This window comes from Pteronotus mesoamericanus, unplaced genomic scaffold (assembly GCF_021234165.1).
Source record: "Pteronotus mesoamericanus isolate MK-2021 breed Mesoamerican mustached bat unplaced genomic scaffold, CSHL_Meso_final contig_269, whole genome shotgun sequence".
NCBI lineage: Eukaryota > Metazoa > Chordata > Mammalia > Chiroptera > Mormoopidae > Pteronotus > Pteronotus mesoamericanus.
Genome location: NW_026555114.1, coordinates 3,852,900 through 3,875,323, shown reverse-complemented (window position 1 = coordinate 3,875,323; position 22,424 = coordinate 3,852,900). Strand labels below are relative to the sequence as shown.

General features: G+C 33.2%; 1 protein-coding gene across 7 annotated transcripts in view; it reads left to right on the top strand.

The window, feature by feature from the left end:
• The window catches only part of CDC27 (cell division cycle 27), a 59,303-nt gene that overhangs the window by 19,659 nt on the left and 17,220 nt on the right, over nt 1–22,424 (top strand). For 2 of the 7 annotated variants that reach the window (XR_008529279.1, XM_054574892.1), the window contains exons 2-13: nt 65–140; nt 1,710–1,857; nt 3,285–3,410; nt 8,508–8,605; nt 9,346–9,500; nt 9,605–9,816; nt 10,785–10,899; nt 13,587–13,720; nt 17,484–17,583; nt 18,753–18,960; nt 19,167–19,339; nt 21,890–22,042. Coding sequence is in view for 6 of the 7 variants with exons in the window: in XM_054574892.1 (XP_054430867.1) it covers nt 65–140; nt 1,710–1,857; nt 3,285–3,410; nt 8,508–8,605; nt 9,346–9,500; nt 9,605–9,816; nt 10,785–10,899; nt 13,587–13,720; nt 17,484–17,583; nt 18,753–18,960; nt 19,167–19,339; nt 21,890–22,042 (1,698 nt within the window). In the remaining variant the exon portion in view is untranslated. The remainder of the gene's footprint in view (nt 1–64; nt 141–1,709; nt 1,858–3,284; nt 3,411–8,507; nt 8,606–9,345; nt 9,501–9,604; nt 9,817–10,784; nt 10,900–13,586; nt 13,721–17,483; nt 17,584–18,752; nt 18,961–19,166; nt 19,340–21,889; nt 22,043–22,424) is intronic. The other 5 variants (XM_054574893.1, XM_054574895.1, XM_054574894.1 and 2 more) reach the window with 5 other exon arrangements.

The following is a 22,424-nucleotide window of genomic DNA, read 5'->3' as shown; positions in this document are numbered from 1 at the left end:
CTATGCTAGTAGCTTCCTTGAAACTCTGTATTTGTATATCTATGTTCTTTTCTTTCATTTGCAGGCTGCTATATGGCAAGCACTAAACCATTATGCTTATCGAGATGCAGTTTTCCTTGCAGAACGACTGTATGCAGAAGGTTTGTAATATATTCATTTCTATAAAGTTATAAATAAAAATATTTGAACACCATCACTTTTTATGACCGTAACAAGATTCTGAGTATCACCTTTGTTTTTTCTTTATGATTGATATTAGTTCCTAAAAACTTTTTCTTGAATCACAAAACTTCTGTGTAGCTCCTTATATACTACTTTTAATAGCTGTAGAGTTGCTTCAGGTTTTACATTGTGGTTTGCTTAATCTTTCCCAATCCTTAGGTATTTTTTTCAAGTTTTTTATTAGAACAGAGTCTGTGTTGTGTGGTGAAGAGTGTGGATTAGTCTACAGCCTCAGTACAAACCCTAAGTCTGTCACTTAAATATGCAGTTGCATGCATTAATGTCTAAGTATTACAGATTTCTCAGCTATAAATTAAAGATAATAATTGCCTCATAAAATTGAAGAATTAAACAAGATAATGTATTTTAAGCACTTGGCACAGCCTTCAATAAACATCTAGTAACATATGTTTTGTTTCTGTCAATTATTGTAATTCTCTTTCTAATATACTAGTATAGATAATTATGTACAGCTTTTTTTCTTTCATGTCATTTCCTTGGATTATATACTCTAAAATGGAATTTACAAGTCAAAGGGTATGATCAGTTCTACAAAAAAAGTTACCTTTTGCCCTGCTGATAACCCAGCAGAGAGAGGTGTAATGAACTGGGGTGTCACCAACAGAGTAAGACTTCCTTCATGGCCTCTCAGTATTGCATTTGTCCATTTCAGTTTTTGCTTACTTGAGAATTATGAGGCATTTTATCTTGCATTTTTGTAACTGAGGGATTATGGGTATTTTCTCAAGTATTTGTTTTAAAGTTATTCTTATTTCGTGAGCTTTATTTGTGTTTTAAATTTATTATTTATTTATTAAATTTATTCCTATTTTGTGAGCACTCCCATCCCCTAACAGCAAGTTGGATCACTGCTTTTAATGACACAAGTAATAAACTAACTTGCTGTACTTTTTCATTCTTGTAAATGGTTTCTTTTTTTTTTCTGCATGTATCTGTCCAGTTCTCCCAACACCATTTATTAAATAGACTGTTTTTACTCCATCATATGTTCTTGCCTCCTTTGTCATGTATTAATTGAGTCTGGCCCTTTTTGAATGTACAAATTATTTCAGATTGGTAATATATAACCCTGAGTTTTCCTCTCTAATGAAATTTGACTTCTATATTCTCAAAGGTCTATTATAAAAATATTACACAAAAACAAGATGCTTTGCTGGTAGTTTATTTAAAGGTAGGGTGTGTGTGCATGCGTGTGTGTGCTTGCTTGCTTCTCTTAAGGATTCACAGATTGTCTTCATTGTATTATCCCCTTGGTTCATTGTAGGAATACAGTAATTAAGACTTGGAAATAAATTTTCTATCAGTAAGGTATTTCTACTTAATTGAAATTTGGATTTATAAATGATTATTTTACATTAAATAACATGCCTAATTTTTTTGTCGCTAAACTTGTTTATTGTGAGATAAACAATGATCACCATTCAACCTCCTGAATAATAGTCCTTTTTTTTCATATGTGTTCTTAGTACACTCAGAAGAAGCCTTGTTTTTACTGGCAACCTGTTATTACCGCTCAGGAAAGGCATATAAAGCATATAGACTCTTGAAGGGACACAGTTGTACTACACCGCAATGTAAATACCTGCTTGCAAAATGTTGTGTTGATCTCAGCAAGTAAGTTTTTAAAAAATTTTTTCTATCTAGTTTTGTTCCTATGTACACTGTAGAATTTTAGATAAAATTTTTTTTTGGTGGATTAAACTGTGATTGACTCCCTTTCCTCCCTCTTTTTTGGTAGTAGAGGTTTGTCAGTAACCTTTGAAATGTAACAAGTTATAACTAAGTACTATCATTTTCTAGAATCCTAGAGTTATTTCCTTTCCTTTGCTTGCATTGTTAGACCAACTGGAATAAAGCCTGAAACATACTCACACTTCACCTGTGATTAATGTTCCCTTGTGTCTAGGTAGTTGTATAAGTACATATTTGCCTTTCAAGATCATTCTGTTTGCAAACCACTAGTCCTATCCCTTTGAAAGAATGGGGCAAATTCAAGAGTTCTTCTTTTGCACATTACAGTTAAACCAAGTCAGCTATCCCCGTTCTGCATCTGGAGTCAGCCAGAGGTATAGGTAGTTATGTTCTGTTAAACTCTTTTTCTGTGCTGTAAGAGATGAAATAATGGCAAAAGTGACTAGAACTAGACAGATTATAAAAGCCTTGTGTATATTTAGTTTGTAGGTTTACAGGTTTCTTTCATGGCTTTTAAATTAAAGCTAGCTATAATGTGTATAACATCTCTGAGATATTTGTTAGTGAATTATTTTTACTCCAAGGATTGTAATATTAAGTTCTTAAAAACATATTTACTAGTTTCTGAAGCCAATTCTTATGTTAGACATTCTAACCCCATTTACAAATCATTATAGTTTTTTTAAAAGCCCCACTGACAGTAAAAAACTTTAGATATTACCTTTCATGTATAAACTTATTTGGGAGTTTTTATGATTTGGAAAGCACTTTAAAATACAAATCACTATAAATTGGTATGCTAAAAATATGTACTGAAATTGGGCAAAAAAAATTTCCTTTGGTGAACATTTATGATTTTCTATATCAAGAAAATATAATTGATAGATAAAAAGAGATGAAGTGCTATTCCAGTTTCATTTATAAACCTGAAAATGACTGAGGCCATTAAGTATGCAATTTTTAATGTTAGTCTTATTTAATTTCCTTACAAATTTCTATTTCAAGGAATTATAGAACAGAGAATAGTCACTGCATTTGTTAATGAAAAATCATTTCTATTTTCCCCCCAGTCTTTTGTCATGAGTATTGTGTATGTTGTTCAGAAAAGATTTATGCATACAGAGACTTAATTTAACTGGTTATGTTTTTAAAAGCAAGGCTAGGATTTTAACATCATAAATTCCCAGTCTCCCAAATGATTTAACATACATTTATTGGTATTCTAATGATACCATGAACTTTTTATTTTACCTATCTCTATATCAAGAGGTACTTTGGTAATGAAGAATGTCTTTAAACTCAGGGTCTTTTACATTGACTTTTTAAAATCTGTGATTTATATTTTAAAGGCTTGCAGAAGGGGAGCAGATCTTATCTGGTGGAGTGTTTAATAAACAGAAAAGCCATGATGATATTGTTACTGAGTTTGGTGATTCAGCTTGCTTTACTCTTTCATTGTTGGGACATGTATATTGGTAAGTACGAATCACTCAAATTATCAGAAAATTGTTTCCAATACTAGAGTGCTTTGTGGTTTTAAAACCTATGCTGATGTATGTTTATCAAATAGCACTTGGATGAGTAGTACACAGTCTTCTAGTTCCATGACATTTTTAAATCTGAAAAATATGAGAGATGTTGACCCTAGTTTGTCCACTTTGCCTTAATGATAATAGCTATATCAGCACTACCTAACAATTGAATGCACATACGGGTTTTTTACTTGGTTGAGGAGAATATCTTCATGTAATCCACAGAAGGAAAAGAAGAAAAAAAACGAAGTTTTTTCTCTAATATTAACTATCGCTGCTGCTCCTTAGAAAGAGGTTTGAAGGCAAGTTTCAGTAATAAATAACATTTATTTACATTTATTTAAATTCAGTATTTTAAAAGCAAATGAGAGTGAATTCAATGTTATCGCTATAATAATATTTTTCTCACCTATTTTTATCCCGAAATACCCTTTGAACTGAGGAACAGGCATGGAGATATATTCGGTAACAGGAATTGTTCAGCTACCCATAGGATACATTGCTGTGTAAATGTCATCTGTTGCATATTGTGGGAGAAATAGATGAGGATTGCTTGTCTAAAGAATTAGGATAGCATCTGTTTTAAGATAAATTGAGGCTAGTTTAGTAGTAGTTTTGAAAAACCTTGACAATGACTTTGAACAAAATAAATTATTTGAATTGGGGACTCATTTTCATATGATACCACTCGAGAATAGGAATAAGTAAAGATATAATATTAATATCCTCATTTATCTAAATAAAAGTGCTTATAGTAATTAATTTAGCTCATGCAGCTATGATTCTTCTTGTCATTTATTCAAGAAACTTTGAGATTCATCTCCTGTCATGGCTAGACACAGTACTGGCACAGGGAATATAAAGGTAAATAACTCACAGTCCCTGCCCTCAGTTTTATAATGGAGATAAGCAATAAACAAAAGTTCCTAAGTTTTTATCATCATAATAAAAATGCTGTGATAAAATTTGAGCAGTATTTTGTTCAAATGAGGGAATGCTCAGTTATACCTGGTTAAGAAGAAGGGTAATATGGTAACTAGGAAAGACTTGATAGAAGAAGTTTTGTTTATTTGAATTCTCAATAGCAGTAAAATTAGAAATTAGAAAATATGCAAAATACTTGAATGGACATTTCACCATGGAGTTTATGTGGATGGTAAATAAGCACGTGAAAAGATGTACCAAATCATTAGACATTAAGGAAAGGCAAATAAAAATCACCATTAGTTGCCCTGACTTATGTGACTCAGTTGGGTGGAGCATCATCCCACAGACCTAATGATCACGGATTCCATTACCGATTAGGGCACATGCCTAGGTTGAGGGTTCAGTCCCCAGTAGGATGTGAGAGGCAACCAATCAATGTTTTTCTCCTATATCAACGTTTTTTTTTCCTCTCTCTCTCCCTCCCTTCTTCTCTCTTTAAAACTCAATAAGCAGCCCTGGCTGACAGGGCTCCGTGGATTGAGCACTGGCTTGTGAAACAAAGGGTCACTGTTGATTCCCAATCAGGGAACATGCCTGGGTTGTAGGCCAGGTCCCCAGTGTGGGGCACTTGAGAGGCAACCACACATTGATGTTTCTCTTCCTCTTTGTCCCTCCCTTCCCTTCTCTAAAAATAAATAAATAAAATCTTTTTTAAAAAATGAATAAGCATATCCTCCTTGGGTAAGAATTAAAAAACAAAACGAGAAACCACTACACACATATTAAAATGGCAAAAATAAAAACTACTGACAATACCAAGCCCTGGTAAGGATGCAGAGCAGTGAGATTTCTCATACGTTGCTAGTGGGAATGTACGATGATACTTGTATTGCTGTCCATAGCAACCTTACCTGAAAAAGCCCAAAAGTGGAATCAACCCAAATTCAGTGGTGAATGGATAAACTACATTCATACAGTGGACTACAAACTCAGCAATAAAGAGAAACAAACTGATGAATACAATAACTTGCTTAGATTTCCATTGTATTATGGCAAGTGAAAAAGCCAATTTCAAAAGTTTACATACTATATGATTCCATTTATGTAAACATTATCAATATGAGAAAATTACAGTGCTAGAGAAAGACGATTGGTTCTCAGCGGTTAGAGTGGGGTGAGAGTGTGGCTATAAAGTAGCTGAAGGAGTTTCTTTGGGATGTTGAAACAGTTCCAAATTGTGATTGTGGTGCTAGTTACACAAATCTATACATGTGATAAGATTTCATAAAACTATATAGAAACAAATGAGTGCACATAAAAACTGCTGAAATCCAAATAAAGTCTGTGGTTTATTAATTTACAGTGTTGTACTATCAATTTCCATGTTCTGATAACTGTGCTATGGTTATATCAGATAGTATTGAGGGAAGCTGGCTGTAGAGTGCATGGGAACACTGTATTATTTTTTTAACTATGTGAGTCTGATTATTTCAAAGTAAAATTTGATAAAACAGAAGTGGTAAAGTTTAAAAAATGCTATATATGTATTACTAATTGTTTTGAACCATGATTATTAAATGTTTTTGAAAGTATAGTCGAATCAAGTTCTAACCATGGAAAAGGAAGGTTTTTCCCCCTTCTTCAGAGGAATAACAATGGGTTATTTTTATTTATCATAATTATTTTTTTTAACATAAAGATTAAAAGGGTTATACATTCAGTGGGAGACAACCCTGCTCTAAAAAATGGCTTTTCATTTCAGTCATCATATGCCTGTCTTGTGACCAAAGTTGTCACAAGATATAGATACATACATTGTTACAGTTTTGTAGCTATGGCTTATCTTTTTTATCTTCAGTATTTTGATAGATACTTTATTAGTCTTTTTGTCTACAATAGTACATGAGACTTCTATGTTTAGAATACAACTGATATTAAGTCGGATTCTTAGATTAACCTATTTCTTCCTAATACCGTCTATACTAAATAATTACTTTTACTTCAATTATTGGGAATTTACTTCAATTATTATAGGGAAACTCTGTGTTAAAATAAAAAGTCCATCTAAAATTAGAACACTCCAACTAGTTTAATTTTCTTAAATCTTTTTCCCTTTTTACCTCTATTGAATGAATAATTAGAGATTTCTCTCCCAGACTGGATTATTATAGTTTCACACCTGGCTCCTTTCCCAGTTAGCTCTTATATTATTTATATATCTATCTATCTTTGTGTGTGTATCTAATCTCTTCTTAGCAGGCATTAATTTTGTTTTAAACTATTTTATGATCTGTTAATCAGATCATGACTTATAAAAATCAGCCTTGCCAACTTATCAAAAGTTTAAAAAAAATGTTTTGCTAAAGTAAAAAGAAAATAAAATGTAAATAATATTGGAGAGTGATTTTCATTATAAAGGATCACCTTTTACATTTCCAGAACATTTTTCCTTAAATAGATTATCCTATCTTGGCGTGAATTAGTTTGTCCACCACTTTTCTGTCTGTTAAATAATTCATTCAACCTACTCAGCGCAACTTTTTAAATTATTAACAAAAGTGCCAGTTTTATGTTACATTGTACAAGCAAAGCAAGGGGGCAAGGCTACTTGAAAACAGGAAAGAGATAACATAAAAATGAGAAAGATCTAATTTCCTGTCTGCAGAAAGCTTATAATCAATTGCTAGAGAGCATACATGAAAGCTAAATAAATAGGCAAACCATGGTTATAAAAGAGATGAAGGGGCTATTAACATGAGTTAGTTTAGGTGAGAAGCAGTAAGAACTTTTGGAATTTTAGGATAATCCTCAAACATTGAGATTTCTTTGTATTTTTCTTTTCCTAGTCTTACCTAAAAGTTTCCAAGTCTTTATTTGCCACATTACACTCCTTTTACTTTGAAAAAAAAAAAAGATCCTTTTATGTCTTTTCTTCATTTTGTATTGACCCTTAATCCATGGTAAATGATTACATCATTATTGTGACAATTATTTTCTCTTTATCATAAATTCCATCTAAATGATCTTAGATGTAGAGTTTGATAAAACTTATTTACATTTTCTGAAAGTCTGTCACCTGCTCTGGCTTCCTTCTTTGTTCATGTGTTTATTGAATCAGTTTAGGAAAGTATGGGACACTAGATATCTTTCAACTGGTGGAGCTTTTTTTTCTTTAGTACATCATTTATTCTAGGTTCTAATCTCTTGCAAAGTTTGGAGGTAAGGCAAGCTAATATCTAGTTCCCCAAGAGGGTCTTCTTCACAGTTCTCTGAGATTACACCAACAACACTTGAATAGATTATATGTTTTCGCTGATAGTATCATCTGAAGGTTCTTTTGAAAATCTTGGTGAGATGTGCTCTGGCTTCTTTTAGAGAGTTTTGGAAGAATTGCTGTATTTTAATTTTCTTCCTATTTTATGTATAATGAAGAATGTCTACCTCAGACCAGGTGATTAGGTTTTTTTTTTTTACCTGAATGCTCCAATGAGTCTCACTAATCTTCAACTCCACCCTCGCTTCCACTTAAAAGCCAAGGAGGTAACAATGCTGGTCTAATACTTTCCATATTTTTACAAGTATATATGGTTTCAGGGATTTTGTTTACATTCTAAATATAAGCCTTCATACACCTGATTTAGAAAAATATATTTTCCTGTCATTAAGAGCTACCACCTCTACTTAGAAAATCTGATCACTTAAATGTACTATATTTAAAAGATGTAGTCACTTTCAAAATTACTCTAGAAACTGCGATATTATATTAAAAATTAAGAAAATGAGACTGAAACATTTGGACATCTTCTATGTTGCCTTCAATAATCCTAGTATCTGACAGTAAATTAAAAGGATTATAATATTCAAGAAGGGAGTGATAGTTTATTTTGTTAACATTCCTTTCAACTCATGTTCTCTTTTCTTTAACTGACTTTTGGCTTGAACTTCCCCAAATAACAGAGATTGGAGGATGGTAAGAAGGGGAAATTGGTGGTTTAGGGAAGCATCAAGAAGAGTATTCTCAGACCTTTATATAAGACTTAGCTAATTTCTGTAACAAAAATTTCTTTATAATGTTTTGGGTTTTGTAGCTAATCTATTTGTTTGTCTTTCCAGCAAAACAGATCGGCTTGCCAAAGGATCAGAATGTTACCAAAAGAGCCTTAGTTTAAATCCTTTCCTCTGGTCCCCCTTTGAATCATTATGTGAAATAGGTAGGTTTATAAAAGCGGTTATGGTGGTGGAGTCCCCCATTTCCTCTTATTTTTTTCCCCTACTTAATTTTGGAACATGATAAAACTTATCCAGAAAATTTTTTTTTCAAAGCCTAAGGGCTGTTAAAGCTGAAAACAAGAAATAAGATAGAATCATATGCTTAAGCAATAACGTAGACTTTCTTCTGTCCTCTAGCATGAGTTGTATTATGAATCTAGTGCTAGCCAAAACGGCTTTCTGGATAAGAAAAGAAATGAATAGAATGCCCAAAGCAGAAATTGTTATAAAAATAAGACCTGGAAAATATGTATATGCTCTAGGGTGCACAAAGAATCCATTTAAAACATTGTGTCTGCATACATGGAAGTACTTAGAACTTTACTGTAATATCTACTGGGTTTTAACTCTCTGCCCTCCTCAATTCTTGAGCAAAGTGAGATCTAGATCTTTGCTTTCTGCTTTAAAACAAACACAGAAATCTGCATTCTCCTGTGATTTATTTAAAATCAATGTCATTGCTGTTTAGTTTTCTTCCTAAATTAACAGCTTTATCTTAGGGTTAAACTTTTGCCATAAATTGACGGATGGGCTTTTGGGAGGTAAATTTGATTAGCTGACACAGACAGGAGAACTTTAAACCTCTGGAAAAGGGCTATTTGTACTGATTTGTGCATACCTGAAAAAAAAATTAACCCTCATTTCTTCAGAGGCAAACCTTTCTTTTTTCCTCTTTTTACAGGTGAAAAGCCAGATCCTGACCAAACATTTAAATTAACCTCTTTACAGAACTTTAGCAGCTGTCTGCCCAACTCTTGCACAACAGTAGTATCTAATCATAATTTATCTCACAGACAGCCTGAGACGGTTCTTACGGAAACACCCCAGGACACAATTGTAAGTGTATCATAATCTAGTGTTCAAAATATTATGAAAATAAAAATAATGATCTGGACTAAGTAATGTATTATAAATGACATGGTAGAAATTTTCTGTTTCAGGAATTAAACAGACTGAACTTAGAATCATCCAATTCAAAGTATTCCTTGAATACAGATTCCTCAGTGTCTTATATTGATTCAGCTGTAATTTCACCAGATACTGTCCCTCTTGGAACAGGAACTTCCATATTATCTAAACAGGTTCAAAATAAACCAAAAACTGGTCGAAGCTTACTAGGAGGACCAGCTGCTCTTAGCCCATTAACCCCCAGGTAAGACAAACAAGATAGTGCAAAATGTGCTATAGTAAATGATATTTTAATAATTTATAGTATTAGTAATATAGATTCATATGAATAACGACTTATGGAAATCATTATGGAAATAGAGGCATTTAATAAATCAATAATGAATCTATTCTGTTTTCAGGAAATGAAGTAAAAAAATAAAGTACCTGTAATAAAAATTCGATATTAAAATATTGGGAGGAAATTTAAAACTCTTAAATATGCCTTATTGAGCTAGTGTATGCATTAAAAGATACTGTCTTTATAACTGTGCATCAGTGAATAGAAATGAACCTCTTGAAATGTTGGAATGTTTATGAAATAATCAGACAGTGGTTGTTGTTCAAGTGCTGTTTTCCAAAACATGGAGGAAGGAATGACACCTATTAATGTGAAACATTTTGTCAAAATTATTAGATGTATGTATAAACACAGGAACCCAGCCCAGAGGATACATATCCAAAAAAATCAAAATAAAAAATTAAATGGTAGAACAGACTATGAATTGGGTCCCAGGGCCAGGGAGCTACTAAAATAGCATAACCATGAGGTGGCAACAACTCATTGAATCCATAAATAATCCATAAATGATTCATAAGTGGATTCAGTGGCCTTTAGAGACATTTTCTCTGTAATAGTGTCTAAGTCCCATAAATTCCAATAACTTGAAGCAATTTGATCATTTGGAACTTAGCTTTTATTATTTCTAATAAGTCTCCTGAGTTCAGTAGTTCTGCTCAATTTAATCTTGTTAGTTTGGTTTTTAAAATTTTAGTTATGGTGGGTGGAATAGTCTACATTCACAGCTTAATTTTTAATCTGCCCCTTAGATCCTCACTGCCCCCAAGACTGATTTGCCATTCTCTTCCTTTTAGACCTTCTAATTTAAGTATACTGCTGCTTTATATATGCCTTGATGACTTTTTGACACCTTGATTTCAACCTCTTCTCAGTTTTGGGATTTTGCCATTAGAAACCCCAAGTCCTGGAGATGGATCCTATTTACAAAACTACACTAATACATCTTCTGTAATTGACGTGCCACCCACCGGAGCCCCTTCAAAAAAGGTATTTTCCATGTAAAATATAGTTTTGGTACTGATGAAAGAAATTCATTTAGAATTCCAGTCTATTAAAAGCAGTTTCATAGAGGCTCTAACTTTATATAATTTTTGTTGCCTTAGAGTTGTTGATTTAAGTGTAAAAGGTCCTCATTGTGATAACCTCCTGGTTATGGCCGAAGGCTAAAAGTGGGGTGTTCTTTTGCCCCATTGGATCATAACTCACAAGTATAGTTTATTTCATCATACAGCTAAATAAACATTCAAATTTTTACTTTAATTTTCTGTTTTTTATGAAATTAAGATTGTTTCTGTCACTTTGAATATAAATAATAACTTTTGTCTGCCATAGTTTTTACTTGTCCCTACCACTATGTTTATTTTTTAATTATACTAATGTTAAAATGAAAAAAAGATTGACTTACATAAAGCCAGCAGTTTCTGATAATAAAATTCTTATAATGAGTTTTCATAGATGTGTAGTAAATTTATAGTAAATTTGTAATAAAATGAAAAATATTTGACAGTATTCTTATAGTAAATACTGGAACACATTTTGAGACTCTCTTTGTAATATTCTTTTATAAAGGTCTATGGCAGTTGAGGCCAAAGTGCATTTTGTTTAAAAGATGTCTGTGGTGCAGGGTATCTTTTCTGATAATTAAATTAGGTTATATGTGTAAAATGCCTGTTGCTATGCTTAATGGATGTTGAAGAAATGGAAGCTAAATAAATAATACTAGTTTGTGAATGACCAATGTAGCTAGCCCCTCTACACTTCTAGAGACATGTTTCTTCTTGCTTTTGCTCTTTTATTCCTGAACTTAGAGTCTAAAGAAATTTTTTCTACATTAGCTCCAAGAATGGTGAAAAGAGACTGCAGAGTAGTTAAAGTATGAATTATTTTAAATGTGATTTCTGAAAGTTGGCAACCACCTGGTATTGTATTATTCTGAGAGTGAAATATAATTGTGGAAATTAGTTTATTAGCATAAGAGCATGGTAGTTAGCATGCCAGGTAAAATAGGCCAAAACCAGGCAAGCCATTGCAATCAGAACAAGTTTGGTAGTAAAAGGTACATGATTTCAGTGCCCAAATAATAAAAGCGACTTATTGTCTCATCCTCTCCTGCCTCTGTTCTCTTCTTACCCTATTATAAGCTATTCTTAGGTCTGTATACGCTATCAATTAAAAATATCCAACTGAATAGTGAGTATAGTACTTAGTTCTTTGTTAAATAGGGAAGGGCCAGAATTGACTTAAGTTTTGTTCCTTGGGTGATTGTAGAAGGAAGAGGAGGAAAGAGAATTCAGTTTTATTTTGAGGTGGTGATAGATTAGGTGAAAATACTCAGCGGATAATTAGTCATAGAGAAAAAAATATGGCCTGGTGCTAGAAATAATAATTAAAGCTGTTCAAATGGCCAGGCTCTTCTAGGGAAAGAGAGTAGCTAAGAAGCACAGATTGAATACATTAGAAAGGAATATTAGCCCTGGCTGGCGTGGCTCAGTGAACTAAGCTCTGGTCTGTGGACTGAAAGGTCGCCGATTCAGTTCCCAGTCAGGGCACATACCTGAGTTGCGGGCCAGGTCCCCAGTAGGGGCCATGTGAGAGTCAAGCACACTTTGATGTTTCTCTTCCTGTCTTTCTCCCTCCCTTCCCCTCTCTCTAAAAATAAATAAAACCTTTTAAAAAGAAAGAAAGATTAATTCTAAGAGCAATATCCTTAGAATTTGGAAAATAATTTGATGATTTTTTTTTAATGTGCTTCTATAACTACTGTAGGTTTTCCCTACTATCCAAAAGTAGAGCATTCATGAAACCTTTTGTAAGCCTAAACTGGTTTAAAACGAAGAAGTAGTTACCATTAATGTATGTGGAAAATTTTTGAGCCTTCCCAAAATTCAGCACACAAGTCTGTATTTCATTTACCACAATTGAAATGCTTGATTACATCTAGTTTTTTGATAAGTAACATCCTTACGAGCTCTCTTAAGCTCTTCTGATACTTTAGGACTTATCTTGCTAAAGAGGACAAAAAGTAAATCAAAATAAAGCATAGATGCTCACAGAAACAGTTCGTGCTCTAGTGCTTGATGCTGAGATGCTGAGTGTAGTTCTCGGGAAAGGAGCTTAGTGGTGCCCCTCTCACTGTTAGGGGCTTGTGAAGCCTCTAACAGCTCACTGCAAAACCAATGCTGAACGCTGTTTTTGCTTTTTACCTTTTTTCATAAAAGCGAAAATCATGAAGTTTCAAAAAATAAGGGATACCTGTATAGAACTGTTTTTAATAAATATCAAAGAAGGAATATAAAATCTTAACCTATATTATTTTTTATGTATACTAACTCAGGTGATAAATCTTGAAAATAGTACCTGTCTTAAAATTCTTTACCACTTAGCCCCAATTGGAAAAGGTGTATAATAAATGACTTCCAGGAATTTTGAGCCCGTTCTTGGAAACTAAAGTGAAAGATGACAAGATAGTATGAAGATAAAAAATACTGGGGTTAAAAAGTGGCAATAGCCTGATGTTCATTGTAATGACATTAATAATGACAAATAATGACATTAATAGTTTGTGTTTTCAAGTGACAGTAATATATTCTGAAACCTTGCATCAGGAAAATGGAAATAGGAGCATCATGTGCCTTTTATTATTTACAATTCACTTTATAATTCACAAACCTTAGACTTTTTATGTTTTACAGTCTGTTGCCAGAATCGGCCAAACTGGAACAAAGTCCGTCTTCTCCCAGAGTGGAAATAGTCGAGAGGTAACTCCAGTTCTTGTTGCACAAACACAAAGTTCTGGTCCACAAACAAGGTATTTATTGTGTCATTTGATATTGTTCAGCTTTTCTTTTTTTTTCAAGATTTTATTTATTTATTTTTAGAGAGAAGAGAAGGGAGGGAAAAAAAAAAGGGAGAGATACATCAATGTGTGGCTGCCTCTCACTCGGAGCCTGGCACGTAACCCAAGCATGTGCTCTGACTGGGAATCAAACTGGCAACCCTTTGGTGTGCAGGCCGGCACTCAATCCACTGAGCCACACCAGCCCGGGCAGATATTGCCCAGCTTTTCTTGCTATACTTTAACATAGGCAGGTTTTGGTTCTTCCAAGAATTCTACAATGACTATTATAAATTTTGAATATATCACATTTGAAATTTCTAACTTACTAAAAAGCCTAGTGTAATTTTTACCTGAGTATTATAATGCAAATCAAGACAGGAATTAGCTATAACCCAAAATTAAAGTGTTGACAGGACCATACATCCTCCATCTGAAGTATCTAGAGGAGAATTCTTCCTTGACTCTTAGTTTTTTGTAGCCCCAGGTGTTCCTTAGTTTGTGGTAGACTGTCTCAGTACCCACCTCCATTGGTCTCCACAAGGCCATATTCCCTCTGTGTCTCTGTATCCAAATTTCCCTTTTTTTTTTAAGGACATCAGTGATATGGGACTTAATGGCTTCATTATAAAATGACTATAGCTACAAATAACCTATTTTTAAATAAAGTCACATTCAAGATCCTGGGGGTTAGGAGTTCAACCTATCTTTTTAGGAGATACAATTAAACCCATCGCAATGCTTTATTAACAGTTACTCTTTATTTTGTCTTCTAAGAGATTGTTTAGAGTTTACAGTATACATTTTAACTTATAAAAGTCCACCTTTAAGTAATAATGTATACCGTGCCACATATAATAAAACCTTATTACAGTATATTTTCATGCTCTTCTCCTAGTCTTTATGCTATTGTTTTCATATAGTTTTACTTTTATGTATGTTATAAATTCCATGGTGCATTGTTGTAGTTTATGCCTTAATTCTTTTATAGACATTTTGTAAAATAATAAAAAGAAGTCTATTTTATGTTTACTCACACATTTATAATTTTTGGTGCCCTTTATTTCTTTCTGTAGATCAGGATTTCAATTTGGTATCCTTTTCCTTCATCTTGAAGGAATTCTTTTAACATTTCTTGCGGTTCAGGTCTGAAGATCATTAATTTTTTCAGCTTTTGTGTGTCAGAAGAAAATTTTGATTTCATCACTGTTTTTGTGTTTGAGAGAAGTGTTCACTGGATATAGAAATCTAATAAAGTTTATCTCTTTAAAGATGTTGCTGGACTATCTTCCAGCTTGCGTTGTTTCTGACAAGTGTGCTGGCATTCTCATTTCTGTTTCTCTATATGTTATGTGTCTTTTCTCTCTGTTTTAAGATTTCCTCTTTATCACTGACTTTAAGCCATTTGATTATGATGTACTCTAAATTTGTAGTTTTTTTCTTTCTTGGCCTTCAGGTTCATTGAACTTCTTGGATCTGTGAGGGCTCTCGCTGCCCCCTTAGGTTTAATAATTTGGTAGAACAACTCATAGAATCTAGGAAAGTGCTCTACTTAAAGTTTTATTGTAAAGGGTACAAAGCACGGTCAGACAAATGAGGCCCATAGGCTATGGTCTGGAAGGGTCCCAAACACAGAATTTTTGTGTTCTCTTCCTGTGGATCAAGATGTGTCACGCGTTAGGTACACCAATGTGTTCGCCAGCCAGGAAACTCAACCAAGCTTCAATGTTGAGAATTTTTATTGCAGTTTTATTGTGTAGGCATGATAGACACACCATTGACTATGTGACTGAACTCAGTCTCCAGCCACCCTGCCCCTCAGAAGGAGGTCAGGCTGATATCACCAAGCCTGTAGCCTCAACCCTCTCAATCACACGGTTGATCTCGCCAAGATGGTCAGCCCCTCATCCTGAAACTATGGGGGAGTCCACCATGAGTTATAAATGCAGGTGTGGTCCCAGGGGCCCACCATGAATAATAAAGACATTCCCAAAGAAGGAGTAATAAGACTTGGAAAGTTCTGAGGATTTAGAAGCTTCCTCTCAAGAACCCAAGACAAAGAACAGACAAATTCCTTATTGTATAACATTCAAACACCTGCACTGGTCTGTTTTACTGGAGACTCTAGAGAAACTTTTTGCAGATCTTTGGAGCTCCTCCCCTCTTTGGAGCTCCCTCCTTTCCAGTACCCTGACCTACAGATTCTAGCTGCCTTGGCTTCTCTGGATGCTCAAAATTTTCAGATCTGATCTCTATTTCTGTTTCCCCTCCCTGCACTGTATCCTCAGAACTCTCCTCAGGCATGTGATACCTGCTGTACAATGTCTGAAAAACATTGTGGAAGTTTAGAGAGTGTATGGGAAATCTCTGAACCTTCCCCTGAATATTACTGTGAACCCTAAACTGCCCTTAAAAATAAATTGCCATATTTTGACATGTATAATGCACATTTTTTTGCCCAATTTTTTTAGGGAAAAATAAAGATGTACATTATACATGCATGGGTAGTACTAATTCCCTATTTATAGAAATGTTTTTAATTATTTTATTTATTTATGCATACGCATTAAAAGTGTAACTCCAGAAAGCAATAACAGTATCCATATGCAAAATAATACCCTGGAATATGATAATAGGTTTTGTTTCTAAATATAAATAAATAAATAATTGCATTTAAAAAATTAAAGTGAAAGTTTTTTATCCTGAAAGCTTCGGCCAAAAACATGGGTGCGCGTTATACATGGTAAAATATGGTAATTAAAGTTTATTTAAAAATTAATTGGTCAACCCAAATGACTTCACTTGCTGAAATCCTTACATTGAGATTATATCTTTTGAAAGGATTAAGGACAACCATGGTATTCTTTTCTCACTGGTCGATATCTCTTTTCAAAAGCCTCTTTGACCCAAACTCAGGTAGCTAGAAGGATTTCTCATAAACTGTATACATTGTGAACAGTGTACTCTATAGACTTATTTACTCTCAATTAGATAATTTTAGGTTTTAAGTTTGCTTGCTTTCTAAGAATGAAATTCTTAAAATGTAGAGTTTGTCTTTAAAGTAAAAAATGTATCTGAGATGAGTATTAGATTTCTTTTGCTCTGTAAACTTTGATGTATTTGAATTTACAGGGAAATAACTTCTCAGGTATCAGTTGAGGTGGTGATATTTGTTGACAAATATCCTTACTATCCATGTCCAGCTATCTTTTTCTTTTTCTCAAATTTGCTATAGTTGCAAATGAGGGCTAGAAATAATTGGTTTATAGATGTGTTTACCATTTATTAACCCAGAAAATTTGTGTGGGTTAAGTTCAACAATAAGCAATTTCAGATAGAGTCAAGATCTGTGGTATAATCATTAATTTATAGTAACACAAATAGTATTTAAATCTGAGTTTTCACAGAGGGATTAGAAAAGGACTGACCAAACTCATCAACTTTAGAGTACAAACATGTTGGATACTTTCAATATTTATTTCTTTATTTTTATTGATTTGAGAGAGAGGCATTGATTTGTTGTTCCACTTATTTATGCATTCATTGGTTGCTTCTTGTATGTCCCCTGACTGGGGATTAAACCCACAACCTTGATGTATTGAGATGATGCTCTAACCAACTGAGCTACCTGGCCAGGACCTTTAACATTTTTTTAAAAAATATACTTAAATTGAAGCAATAATTGTGGTCATAAATTGAGTTTTTAAAAAATATCTACTTTTATCATTTTTTTTAGTACAACACCTCAGGTATTGAGCCCTACTATCACATCTCCCCCCAATGCACTGCCTCGAAGAAGTTCACGACTTTTTACTAGTGACAGCTCTACAACTAAGGTAATGTTTCCCCCTCTAAAATACCTGTTCATCCAACTCAATCTCTGATAAATAAATGAGGTGACTATTCTTAAATATTTTAAATTTTTAATTATTTATTTATTTTAAAGAAGATGTTATTTATTTATTTTTAGACAGAGGGGAAAAAAGGGAGAAAGGGAGGGAGAGAAGCATGAATGTGTGATTGCCTCTCGCATGCCTCCCCAACTGGGGACCTGGCCTGCAACCCAGGCATGTGCCCTGACTGGGAATTGAACCTGTAACCTTTCGGTTCTCAGGCTGGCACTCAGTCCACTGAGCCACACCAGCCAGGGCTAATTTTTTTTTTTTTTTTTTTTTTTTGAGGGTCATCTATAACATTGGTAAATTTCCTTGGTCCTTTAATAAATATTTTATAACATTGTTGAAATGACAATTGTGAAGAACAGATCAGTAGTTATTAGGAGTTAGGACTCGGGGAGGTGTGACTATTAAAGCATAGCACAAGGGAATTTTGTGTTCTAGCAGAAGAGTTCTGTTTATTGTGGCAGTTGATTACACAAATCCATACGTGTGAAAAAATTCATAGAACTATGCACACCAAAAAAAAAAAAGAGGCATGTAAAAAACTGATGAAATCCAAATAAGATCTGTAATTTATTTGATGGTATTATACCAACTCTAGTTTCTTATATTTGATGATATACTACAGTTATCAGATATAGTCATTGGTGAAAACTGGGGGAAGAGTAAATGGAAATTTTCTGTTTTCTTTGCACATTTCTTTGCATAATTGGAGGGTCTTGTTATGTCTTTGATAAGTTTTCTTGGTCCATTGTCAAATATGGATAATCTTTAATTTTGACATATACAGATCAACAGTTTTATGGTGCTCTGATACAATTAAGTAGTATTGCATCTATTTATTTTATTTTTGAATAATGAAAATGATATACTTTCAGAAAAGAACAATATTTAATGCTAATTTACCTCAAACACTGTACAAATTATGTTCAGAATTATTTAAAATTAAATGACTTTGAAGACTTTTGTCTTTATAAAATTTCTTCTGAGAAAAATATGCATAATCAAGATTGTACATTTATTTATATCTAATGTTTGAGAAAGGGGTGGAGGAATGTCTAAAATACATGAGTGTAACAAGTGTGGGGCTTTCCTCATTTTTACAGGAAAACAGTAAAAAATTAAAAATGAAGTTTCCACCTAAAATCCCAAACAGAAAAACAAAAAGTAAAACTAATAAAGGAGGAATAACTCAACCTAACATAAATGATAGCCTGGAAATTACAAAATTGGACTCTTCCATCATTTCAGAGGGGAAAATCTCCACAATCACACCTCAGATCCAGGCATTTAATCTACAGAAAGCAGCAGCAGGTCTGTTTTAATTGCTAAGTGTCTTCTTTGTATTTTATTTTATTCAGTTATTTTAAGTAAGTTTCTTTATGCTCATTTAAAGTGTTTTTCATTTTTTCTAGGTAGATGTTAGAATTTTTAATGAATTATTTTGTAATTAGTTTTTCTAGAAAACCAAACTGTTATATTGTCTTTTCTCCTGTGTTTACTACATTGTTTTCTCCTAGAAGGTTTGATGAGCCTTCTTCGTGAAATGGGAAAAGGTTATTTAGCTTTGTGTTCATACAACTGCAAAGAAGCTATAAATATCTTGAGCCACCTACCTTCTCACCACTACAATACTGGTTGGGTACTATGCCAGATTGGAAGGGCCTATTTTGAACTTTCAGAGTACATGCAAGTAAGTATAAAAAACAGTGATATGTGCCTTTCTACACATAATTGAAGTTTAATTAAAATGCTTATGCTTGACAAGGCTAGATCTAAAAGGTCAATATTTATTATGTAAAGTCTTTACATTTACTTTTTCAGTATTACAATTTATAAATACAATTTTTTCTTGTGTTAAGAGGTGAGTGATTTGCCCTGGCTGCTGTGGCTCAGTGGATTGAGTGGTGGCCTGTGAACCAAAGGGTTGCTGGTTTAATTCCCAGTCAGGGCACATGCCTGAGTTGCAGGCCAGACCCCCAGCAGGGGGCACGCGAGAGGCAATCACACATTGATGTTTCTTTCCCTCTCTCCCTCCATTCCCCTCTCTAAACAAACAAAAAAAAAAAAGAGGTGAGTGATTTAAATTCTTTAGGATTACTTGAGATAGATTTGTAGAGAACTCAAATAAGAGTCATCCATACATTGTTATATGGAACACTTTACTCAGTTGGATCTGAAAATGTGTATTTACCGTTAAATAGACATTTCTAGTCAAAATTCTTTCTACTATATTCAGAGTTCTTACTGGTATGAATATTTGGCATTTAATACATTTTATAAACTTGAGGGATGCTATGAAGAAAACTATGTAATCAAGGACCCAGTGTCCTTATCACAAGGCTTTTATCCTTTTAATTTTAATTACATTCATTGCTTAAGTTACTTATTTATACCAGAAAAGGAGAGGATGTTAACCTAAAGCCAAAGCAAATTCTGATTTTCAATTTAAATATTCTATTTTTTCCAAAGCATTTTCTCCCCTCGCCCCCCTCTAAATTATAACAAAAAACAAAATTTCTCTAATATAAATTATTTAAATTTAATAATGTTACTTTTTTGCCTTATTTACTTTCAGTTCATTTATTCAATAATATTTGTGTGCAAGTTATGACCTATACTCTTTTCTGGACTCTATAATATACAGCTAGACACATTAATTGCTTGCCTTCATAGAGTTTACATTCTAATTCCAATATAAGAGACAGATTGTGAGCCAATAAATGTAAAAAGACAGATAGCAATAAGTTACCTGAAGAAAAAATGAAGCATGATAAGGAAACTGGGGGACAGTGAAGTATGGTGCTATTTTTTTAAAAATATGCACAGAGAAAGGTTACTCCTCCCTTTATCAGTCATGTAAAGATCTAGGGGGGGAGATCTTTACAGTTAGAGAGTAAATGCAGAAGATTCTGTTCGTGTAATTTTGTGAAGTAAAGGAAAAGGAGTTGTAGACAGCCTTATTCATTGTTAGAAGACCTATGTTTGGATTATGTTCCTTTACTGGTACACAGGTAAAAAATGTGTTTGGCAAGCCCTTTTCAAAATTATTTCTAACTTTTATTTCACAGGTACTTAAAATACTTGTGAATTTTGTTGCTTCCCCTAATTATAGAGCAGATATAGACCCATATATTTAACTGAAAAGTGCCTTTGTTTCAACTTAATGTTATGGGGTTTTTTTTTTTCCTTGTCTATGCTGCAATCCCTTTTCAGAAGAAACAATAGATTCTGAAAAATTTGAAAACAAACATTTCCAAATCCTATATTTGGCTGGTGATTAGGTCTGTCTTCTTGTAACCAATGCCTATTTGAAAAAAAAAAAAAAAATGCCTCTTTTTAAAAACTTACCTATATTACTTTTAAGGGATTTCAGGGAACTTACAAGTTACCAAGCTATCCTAAATAGTATATGACCATTTCTTTGAATTAACTTCCTGGTTTTATAACTATTATATCCTTATTTTGTGTCATCTTCATTTCATTAACAACAGACCAGATATTCCTTAATTCTAAATTAAACTTAACTTTCAGAATTTTGAACTTACTGAATTGATAAATGAGGGAACTAATTGGTTTTATATAACCAGAGTCTCAAACTTCTGGGAGACAGAAGTACAGTTCTGGGACCTATGAGTATGGTGAGGAAATAATTTGATCTGATAGTTGAGGAGGGATCCTAAGTCAAGTGAGTGCTACAAAGGAAAAAGGAACTACTAGATAGGTATGACAGGTATGACATTGGTGGGTAAATTCAGTGCTCAACATGCCTGAACCTGATTTTACTCTAAGGTTTTAAACTCAACCTCTTAGTAAAAGTCGGTACAAAAGTAGGTTTTGTGTAACAGAAGTCATTCTTCTCTCACCTTTCCTAAGGGAGTTATTCTATAAAGCTATTATTAAAGTATTAAAATGTGTTTTTTGAGAAAAAATAATTGGCTTGTCCTTTTTAAATTGCAACTTTGAATAGCTCCCTCTTTCTTGCATCTGTAAACTTAAATTTTCTTTTCAGAATTCATGTTTCTACTATGACTTATATATAGAAACCAAATTAAGTGTGAATGTGATTAACATTTGACCTGCCATGAAAGTTGCTCCGTTTGGCCTTGTGTTATTACTAACTCACATAAACATCATAAAACAAAAGAATATTTAAGTCCTATGAGAAGAGGGCACAGTGCTCTCCCTACATATATGTAAATTGCGTCAACTTGTTTTTCCCTTACTAGTTTTTGTATTTCAGGCTGAAAGAATATTCTCAGAGGTCAGAAGAATTGAGAATTACAGAGTTGAAGGCATGGAGATCTACTCTACAACACTTTGGCATCTTCAAAAGGATGTAGCTCTTTCAGTTCTTTCAAAAGATTTAACGGACATGGATAAAAATTCACCAGAGGTAGGTTAACTGAAACACTTGGCTTTTGTAGCTATTTTTTGATCACCCTTACCGAACTGAAATGAACCAAATAATTCAAATGTCATTTAATATCACCCACATCCTTCTGTATTCAGGACTCAGAGAAGAAGAAAAGAGTCCTAAAATAGATGTTGCAGATTCCCAAATAGAAAAATCACAAAGTAGATATTTCATTCAGGATTAATAAAGATTTGGCTGTGTACAAATTGGTGTTATCACCAAGATTAGAGTTCATTAAGCAGAAATTATATAGAATTAAAATTGCTTGTTTTAAATTGAAATAAAATAGTAATTTTAATTATCATTTTTAAAAAATTAATATATTACTTTTAGAGAAAGGGAAAGGGAGGGAGAGAAACAT